This window comes from Nannospalax galili, unplaced genomic scaffold (genome assembly GCF_000622305.1).
Source record: "Nannospalax galili isolate Female #2095 unplaced genomic scaffold, S.galili_v1.0 scaffold454, whole genome shotgun sequence".
NCBI classification, from domain to species: Eukaryota; Metazoa; Chordata; class Mammalia; order Rodentia; family Spalacidae; genus Nannospalax; species Nannospalax galili.
Window position 1 is genome coordinate 2,240,603 of NW_008334929.1, and position 10,209 is coordinate 2,250,811.

The following is a 10,209-nucleotide window of genomic DNA, read 5'->3' on the forward strand; positions in this document are numbered from 1 at the left end:
GGGGGGGGTCCTAAGAAGGCAGGGATAGAACATGGGGCTATGAATGGAAGAAACTGGAATAATGGGAGAAGGGAAAGTTTAGGTAAGGGGGGAGGTGGCTGGGTAGGGTAGACTGGGTGAGAGGAGGGTTAACTAACACCAAAACTGTTTGAAAAAGTCATATGGAAACCTACAACCTTATAAGTTGCACACACACACATACACTTTCAAGGCTCAGAGAACAACACATAAGAGGGAGTGGGAACATGACAGGAGCTGCAGGTCAAGGATGACCACTGTGAAACAATATCCTCTGGAGATGACAGGATCACTGCACTCCTGAATCCACAGCAGTGATGGCTGTCTGCACAAGACCAAGCCAGCAAACATCCCAGCATGGACCAGGAAGAGGCTCCCAGGCCCCAGTTCCAGCTGAGGAGTGGCTGGCAGCAGATGGCTGCTGTAACAGGGAATGTCCATGTTCATCAGGAGCGAGGCCCCTAGTGGTTGATGATGCTCCAGTGTGCCCTACACCCATGTGTGTATGTGCAGCACTAATTAGACTCGGTGGGCTATAAAATAAGCAAAAAATAGGATATGATGTTGAAGGGGCCGGGAGGGAAGCTGGGAGGAGTTAGAGAGGGAAGTGGGGGTGGAGCTGATCAAAATACATTGTATGCGTATTTGTAAATCTCAAAGCATAAATAAAATATTAAGAAATAGAAGACCTCTTTACATCTTTAAGTTGGCATACAAACTGTATGAAGTTAAAATATAAATAAAACTGTAATGTTTAGCATAAAATATTGGCTTTTATGTTGATCAGAGGTGTCCTATTTGTGTGTGTGTGTATGTGTGTGTGTGTGTGTGTGTGTGCGCGCGCACACGTGCACGCGCATGAATGTGTGTGGAAGCCAGATGTCAGCCAACACTGGATGTCTTCCTCAGTTGCAATTCACTTTATTTTTTGAGACAGAGTCTTTTGCTAGACATGGAGCTCATCAGTTTGGCCAGCCTGGCTGGTCAGTGCACCTCAGGGATCCTCCTGCCCAGCATTTGGATTATGGACTCAACACTGTGTCCAGCTTCTTATTAGATTTTTATGATAATGCTGGGCATTTGAGCATGGGTCCTGATACTTTCATAGCACTTCACCAACTGAGTCATCTCTCCAGCTCGCTGCGCTGACCTAGTCAACCTTCTTTTAAATAAGATTTCATGATGTTCTTTTCCCTTGACAAAATATGAAACTAATTAGAATCAAAACTCATTGCAGATTTTAGGCATAGAAAAATGTATTCTATGTCTGCCTTAAGGGAACAATTACAAACTGGGATAGTTCTGAGCTACTTTTATCATCAGTATTTTAACATTTTCACTGGGGGCTTTACATATCTATGAAACTCTTTCTTTTCTTCTGGAAATGAAATTACAAGATCACTCTTTTGATGGTAGAAAGATAATCACTGGACAGTTGATTCATCATAATGAGTTGCTTAAAGGCTGATTTCTGAATTAGTCTTAATACCATAGTAAGTTGCTCTAGGTGTCTTCAAATGTCTGGGATGACGAGAATACTGCATAATGTAAAGTCCTATCTTTTTAAGAATAAACGATCTGTATTATATCAGATAACTTAAAGTATTTTACAACTACCAAATTAGATGTTCCTCTTAATGACAAAGTTGCAATAAGTTCCAACAGAAACTTAAAATCTGTTTAAAAATTAATTCCTTGACCAAATTATAGAGAAGCAAGTTTTGTCTCATAATCAATTGGAATGAGCTTAAAAGGGTGTCAATATTCTCTCAGAGACCCACTTAACTAATATTAATCTTAGCCAAGAAAATAAAAATGCTTCGAAAACAACTGAAGTAATATGATTAGGCAATACAAAGGTTGATAGAGTACCATCAACATCAACACACCCTCTGTTTCCTCAGCAACATGGGGGCCATTTCTCATAGATACCAAGGGGTATGACCTTTATCTTAGAGGCTCTGAATTGGGTTTCAGGAACAGCTTATGTAACAAATAATAAAACGTTCTTTCTTAGCAGTAGCAGTTTGACTACAGGAATGAAGGTAGGGCAAAGAAAAGACAGAAAAGGAGGAGATTAGAAAATTATGACAAGGGAAAAATGAAATGTGTAAAAAATTAATAAGCCTCCGTTAGTAGGACACGATTATTCCTTTTCCTAGGCTTTAAAATACCTCATGACCTTCCTCCCGGAGGCACTTAAAACTTAGACTCACACGAGTGATTCATGGCTTTTTAAGTTTCTGAGACATATTAAAATCCCAATAGATGCTCATTTTTATTCGACATTGGAGTGTGGCATGTAGGCCATTTCATGAAAGAAAGAAAGGACTCTCCCCACCACACACAGCAGTCTTTGCTAAGATGTGGGTCATGGAAAAGCAAGAGCGACTATGGAAATCACGATGCACAAAGATGCCTCAAAATATGTCAAAAATTAAATTTATTCAAAAAAAGTCAGTCTGTGGGAGTGCATACATGTGTGCATTGTATGTATCTATGTGGTAGAGCATGGCTGCTTTGGAAGCTACAGTTTAATAATGGTTAAGAGTAGATCCTAAAACCAAAAAGATCCAGGTTTGAGTCCTGTCTTGTGGAACTATAGCCATTGCTGACTGAGCCTTCCCATGTAGCTTCTGGAGACACTCTGTTAAAAATGAATAATACAGCTGGGCCTGGTGGCACACGCCTTTAATCCCAGCACTCGGGAGGCAGAGGCAGGGGGAATCTCTGTGAGTTCAAGGCCAGCCTGGTCTAACATAGTGAGTTCCAGGCCAGCAGGGACTACAGGGAGACCCTGTCTCAAAAAGACCAAAAGAAAAAACCCAAAAAACAAAAAAAAGTAATACAATGTGTCTGCCATGTATCTACCACACATGACAATTATGTAGATTATGTAAGAGTATAAATTATGTGTTTTGAGCCCAGTAATTACTGAATAGCAGTTCAAATACTCTGTCTGTGACATCCCCTTAACTTTGAAACATAGTAATCAGCAGTACTAAGGTTGAGACAGCATTACCATCACTGGCATAATCGTTTCCATATTTATTTGGGAGGCTATTTTTCATACGTTTACAAAGATATGGTCTCTTGATTTCATACTGCCTTAACTGCAGGCCTGAGTGCTGGTAATTTGTCATAAACAGAAATGTATTTTCAAGGTTCCAGAGACTAGAAAGTCTTGGGATGAAACAGCAGGTCATATATCTGATGAGGGCTGCAGTCTCTATATTATGATAAACTTGGATTGTAAACAATTAGATTTAAGTACAAACTTTTACAAAATCATCCTTGACATTGGCCTGATTGTGAGGAATGAATGTGAAGGTGGAAAATCAGGAAGGTGAGAGTTAGGGAGGAAGAAGAGAGTAAAAGCACGCGTAAGGAAGGAAGATTAGCCACTCCACTCAGTTTAACACAATCATTCCTTTTCTTAGGCGTCAACCAGGACGGTCAGTTAAAGACAGCCAACCTGTATTTGACTTTGCCACCACTGAGAAGTGAAAATTGATCCTCCTGCCTTGAAAATCTGGACAGGTCTAGTAACTCAGGTTTTGGAACTTCTAAGCCTGTGCTCCGATGGGTCTGGAACTCCTGTCCCAGACTTCAGAACACTCAGGAAAGCTGGCTACTTGCAAGAAATCTGATTACCATGGGACTATATACTAGAACAAAGCCCATGGTAACCTGTGCGTAAGAGGCAACCCTGGCTACTTCAGCCACCTCAGCTCAGGCCAGAAACTGGACACATCATACACAGAGATGACATCATAGTGTGCATGCTGCCATAAACACACAGCAGAGACAGGATCTGAGAACCTGGACCAACAGCCAAAACTAAGGTTCAGAAACATCACCTTGGCCAAACATTTCCAACCATTCCTAACCATTCGAAGCATTCCAGCCGAGGCCTTTAACTTATAAAAGAAAAACTAAACCACAAATCTGCTCATTCTATAATATTTTGACTTAATTCCTGGCCCACAAACTGTGAGCATAATATATCCAGTTATTTTAAATCAATAAATGTTAGGGTTATTTTTTGTATAGCAATAGGCAAGCAGAATGGACTGCTGTTTATGAATACATGCTCGTTTGATAATTGTTCTTTTTAAGGTTAAGATCATTCTACTCAGCCAACTAATCACCCAAATTGAGCAGAGTCTATGGTCACTCTAAGGTTTGCTACCTAAACCAGTGAAGAAAGAAAATATCAGTATTGACATATCTAGCATTTTTTTTTTTTTTTTTTTTTTTTTTGAGACAGGGTCTCCCTGTAGCACAGCTGGCCTGGAACTCGCAGAGATCCACCAGCCTCTGCCTCCCAAGTGCTGGGATTAAAGGCCTGTGCCACCATGCCCGGCTGCATGTTACTCTTTTTAAAACATCAACCCCTTTCAATATATTCTTACCAAAGCAAACTCATGAGACACCCTTCCATCCGGAGGCAGCTTTGCCCCGAAGCCCAGGGCGGGGAACATCTTATCACTGTCGTAGTCTTGCACGATTTCTCCCACGGCCTTCAGCGCCATCCCATAGGCATTCAGCTGGTAAGGGTTCATGTAGTGCAGGGAGGTGGGCTGGGCAGGGTTACCTAATGACAGGAAATATATCCAAACATAAGTACTCAGGGTAAGGATTTTTCTAAAGGTGTTCTTCATGGCCACTGCAGGGTCTATAACCATAGTGAGCCCACAGCTTCCTTTTGCATGACAGACACCGTGAATATTACAATACATAAGATATAAAAGAAATGCCAAATCATACATAGGAAATTTCAAAGTTACTGTCTGTTTCCATCAGAGAAGTATTTTTCTTAATCTTATTCTATTATAATTTTTTACTGATTCTTTTAGAAAGATTTTATTTAATTTTTGTGATTTTCATACAGTATAATTTGATAATGCTTAGATCCTCTCCCTTACTGACTCTGCCTAATTTAATGTACTATATTCAGGCCTACACAGTCTAATTTGTGTCCCCAAATGCCCTTCAGTGTGAGTCCAACCACTGGAGCCTGGCTAACCTATTGAGAGTCCCTTCTACCTTGAAAGAGACGGACTCTACCCCTCCCAGCCTTTTCCATCGATTGCCAAAGGTTCTTCAGGTTGGGCTGGGGTAGAAATGGATAGTTCTTACCCACTTCCCCATGTCTACACTGGGATTTTATCTGGTTTGAGCTTGCATGGGACTTGTGCCTGCTGTCATTATGCTGTGAGTAACTGACCAGATGTCTGGAAAACTCTGTTTCTTTGTGTACATCCATCACCTCTGGCTCTTACAATCTGTCTGCCCCCTCTTCCTCAATGAGCCCTGAGCACTGGGAGGCAGAAGGCTGATACAGGTGTAAGTCTTTTGCTTTGGCCAGATGTGGTTTCTATGTTAATCACCATCAGCTGCATAAGGAAATTTCTCTGGTGAGAACTGAGAGAAACATTAATTCATGAGTAACAGTTAAGTCATTAGGAGTCAGTTTAATACTATATTTACTGGAAAGCTAGTATTAAGCTCTCCCCTATGCTCTAGCCTCAGGCTCCTAAACCTCATACCAATGCCAGGTATGGATTCCATCCTATAAAGCAGATCACAAATCCAATCAGAAAGTGTTTGGTTAGTCTCATAACTTGTGCCACTAATACACTGGTGGGCATATCTTGCCAGGCCAGTTGTAGGTCACAGGATTCACGGGTGGGTAAGGCTGATAATTTCTTTCCATTTATTTATTTATTTATTTATTTATTTATTTATTTATTTTTTATTTTTATTTTTTTTAATCTTTTTGAGACAAGGTCTCCCAGTAGCCACAGCTGGCCTGGATTCACTAATGGAGACCAGGTTGGCCTCGAACTCACAGAGATCAGCCTGCTTCTGCCTCCCAAGTACTGGAATTAAAGGCATGTACCACCACACCCAGCTCTTTTTATTTTTATAATTGTATGCATTAAGCTGGAGTTCTTATAAATGTAGTCAGATGACTCAACTGTTTCAATGGGCTCCAACAATTATGAGGCTAAATTTGAAGCATAAATATAAATTGGATATTTCAGAAACATCAGTTTATGACTTAAAAAGGAGAATACATTGATTTTTCAAATGATTAAATATCTGATTAAATATCTTTACTGGAAAAAAAATATTTAGACTTTCTAAGGATGTTAAGCAAGTAGCCAGACACTCAGAGTCAAGTTTCAGAACTTGCAGGCCTTCTGTAAAATCAGTCCTGTCACTGGAGTGTGTACCAGGAGGACAAAATGAGACTGTGTGTTTGTAAGTGAGTAAAAGTACTAAGCACTATAGTAAGCTTGCCTGTTGTTACTGTCTGGTTCACTAAGGGTATATATCTCTATATATCTCTAAGATGCTTACTTGAGGCACAATGCTACATTTGAATAAAATGAAATTGATTGAAAATACAATATACAAGCTACCACTCAAACACACTGAGATTCCCAGCAACTTATCCCAAATGGCAACCTGGAAAGCAACAAGGGACAGGTAAATGGGACTTAAAATGCCACAGGACAGCCACATCTGGAGAAGGAAATCCTCAAGACCAGATAGAAGCACAGGCCACTGAACGCATGCAACATTTCTGTCCTAAAATAATTCATTGCACAGATGCATTTGTATATCCAAAGCTGCTGGCTCCACACAAGACTTCTCAAACACTGTCTCCTGACCAAGATGCCCTCAGCTCTTTAGAAAGGGTTTCTTCCTTAGAGCATTCACTCTAGAAAACTTGCCACTGTCCATTCTTTCTGTCTCTGGGAGCCATTTCTTTGAAGAACAAAGGACACCCCGTCTTCCACTCTCTATGAGCAGGCAGGAGCTGATTTTCAGGGTGTCACATGCAAACCCAGACGGCCTATGTCAACCAGCCTCCCTGCTCACATCATCTATCACTTTCTCAATAGCTTACAGCCCCTAGAGCCCACCAGTCTTTGATTTCAGAGCTATTGAGTCTAACTTCTCTCCTCTACCGTAACACCTTTAACCCTATTCACAGCCTTGAATAAGACCCTCCTTGCCTTTTAACTTGCCCAGTGAAAATTTGCCCTGGTATTTTCTTTGAAGGTAGGAACTTTATACTCAGTTCAAAAGTCTATTGGGGTCAGAAACAAGAAATATCATTACTGGAATAAGCAGTGTTTAACACAAATACCAAACACAAGAACAGCAACACAACAACTCTATTTCACTGAACGAAAATCACTTAAAATTCATTAGCACCAATATATGTCTTCGTATCTTAACCTGCCGTGCACAGTAGGACCCTATCCTTACTAATACAAGCTTGATGGCCATCTCCCCACAGCATCTTTGTCCTGGCTCCTCGCTCTACACTAACAATACTTTCCTTCCATCTCCACCTCTCAAGTTGTCAGTCTATCCTGAAATTCACTTTCTTCTCCTTCCGCCCAGAAACGTCTCTCACACAGCAAGTATTATTTCTGGCTTCTCTTGGCTCTTGACTTTTCTTTCTCTACTACTGTGTCTCTTTCATTCTGTTCTACGAAACTGGTAATTAAAAAATTAACAGCCATCTCCTTGAGTCTGTAACCAGGTCTGAAATTCCTCTTTACCTCCAACACTGCCCCTGAAGACTGAAACGGCAGTTGGTTGATGACATTGGTGCTCAGCTAGTAGCTCCGAGGATTATAGAAACAAGGGATCCGTCACGTATTGAACATCTGACTTCTTACCTCACAGGCTTTTCAACAAGTCTGTAGCAGAGGTAATTTTATCATACCCATTTTCAGGTATTAAATAATTTGCTCTAAATACACAACATACTAAAACTAGAATATAAACCTGGACAGTCAGATTGCTTTGATCTTGCCAACAATTCTTGACTTAAGGGTTTGTCATAGATTAATCTCAAAGTGTTATCAGACAACCTGATTTAGCTTTAGAGATGTGCTCTTCCTTGGAAGGAAAATCAGATCTGAATAAAATATTTGGCAGGTAATTAAGACATAATTCACATAGCGTAATAATTACTGGCCTAAAATGTACAATTCTGATTTTGTTATAGAAAATTTGCAAATACACACCATTACTATCATCAATCTCATCCCCTACAGAGAGAGATTCTTTACTCAATACCCCTTGTTTCTATAGTACCCCTGGTCAATCACTAATCCTCTAACATTTCATACTAGTTGAATCACATACTATGTGGTCTCCATGGCTACCGTTGTTCACTCACCGTCATGGTTTCATGAGTCACCTGTGTTGTAGCATCATCAATGCCAAATTCTTGCTTACTAAGAAGTAATAGCACTCTAAGCATATATCATGTTTTATTTACCATTCGACCATGAATGAACATGAGTTGTGTTCACATTTTGGCTGCTATGCTTCTAAAAAGTTCATGTACAAGTTTTTCTTTGTACGTTTTCATTTCTCTTGTACAAACACACACACGCACACAGACACACACAGAGACACACACACGCACACAGACACACACATGCACACAGACACACACACATGCACACACACACAGACAGACAGACACACAGACACACACACACATGGAAGTTGTTAGCTTATATAGTAACACCGATGTTCACAATCTGCCAGAAAGTTGTCCAGTGCAGCTGCACCATTTACATTCAAAACATCATAAAGGCTCTCCTTTTTCCAGTCCTCACCAGCACTGGGTATCTGACTGGTATGGCCATCCTCATGGGTATGAAGTGGCATCTGTCTACAATTTGGCTTATGGTTCCTGAAGTCTACCTATGCCAAGAATACCTTCTGATAATAATTGTCCACCGGCGTATCTTATTTGGACATATTCTGTTCATATCATTTACCTACTTTATTTTATTTTCTTAGTTTAATTTTAAATTTTTATTCATTTATTTTTACTTGTTTGTGGGTGGATGTGGTGTGGTACATGTGGAGGTCAGAGGACAACTTGCAGGAGTCAGTTCTTTTCTTCCATCATATGGATCCTGGGGACTGAACTCAGGTTGTTCAAGCTTGTTGGTAAGTACCTTTACCTGCTGAACCATCTTGTACCCACTTGCCTACTTTTTAAATTTTGACAGTCTTTTTATTGAGTTTTAAAAATTCTAAGTATTCCTGAAACAGGTTCTTTATATGATGTACACTTTCCAAGTATTACTGCATTTGGGGCTTGTCTTTTTACTTTGAGAGCATCATTTGAAACATAAAATGTTTTAATTTTGATGAAGTTACTTTATTTACTTTTGTGGTCCAGGTCTTTGGTGTCACATTTAAGAACCACATGCCACACCACGTGTTCTTAGGTTTTCTTCTGAGTTTTACATTGAGAAGTATCATTTTAGATGACTGTAACTCTTTTACACATGGCTATCCACATGACCCAGCATTTCTGGCTAGAACAACTACTCTTTTCTCTGTCAAACTGTCTATGGTATCCTTCTTCAAATTAGTTAAGACAAATGGATTTCACTGAATGTACTTTCATCCCCACTTTAATGAGACATTATTATAAATACTGCTGCTTTGCAGCAAGTTTTAACAAATGAAAATGTGAATCTTTCCACTTGACTCTTTCTCATTTGCAGTGGCTCTTTGGGACCTTCTGCATTACCACATACATTTATAAATGATTCGTTCCATTCCTAATAAAAGACTTCCATACTCTTCCATACGTAGGGTGTATATTCCCAATTTTATTATCCCTTTTACTATTGCTGTGTGTGGAATTGCCATCTTACTTCCATTTTGAGCCCCCCTCCCATGAACGTGTAGGAACTGAAAATGATTTATGTATTTACCTTTTATCCTGAAGCCTTGCTCAACTCATGACTAATTAAAGACATTTTTAGTGGATTCCTCAAGATTTTGTATGTACAGGAAATAAAGTATGAAAATGGTTTTGTTTCACTTGTTTTATTACTGGGATATTTAAATTTTCTTTTTCCTGCCCCAGTTCCAGGCCACACCCTCAGTACAGTGCTGACTAGTCATGGCCAGAACGGGCATCCTGTCTTACTCCCAACTCAAGAGGAAGGCATCCAGCTTTTCTCCAGTAGGCATGATGTCAACTGTGTCAACTGTGGGGTTTTCATAGGTTGCATCCACAGGTTAGGAAATGTTTTACTTGGAAACATGATTGTGGAACTCCGTCAAATGATTTCTCTGCACCACATGAGATGACCATTCTCTAATTATATCATGTGATTATAT

General features: G+C 39.9%; 1 protein-coding gene across 3 annotated transcripts in view; it reads right to left on the minus strand.

Annotated features, from left to right (window-relative positions):
- Cpne8 (copine 8) overlaps positions 1 to 10,209 on the minus strand; it is a 210,050-nt gene that overhangs the window by 19,768 nt on the left and 180,073 nt on the right. For all 3 annotated transcript variants that reach the window (XM_008829660.3, XM_008829659.3, XM_029561885.1), the window contains exon 15: positions 4,434 to 4,615. In XM_008829660.3, coding sequence (XP_008827882.1) covers positions 4,434 to 4,615 — 182 coding nt within the window. The remainder of the gene's footprint in view (positions 1 to 4,433; positions 4,616 to 10,209) is intronic.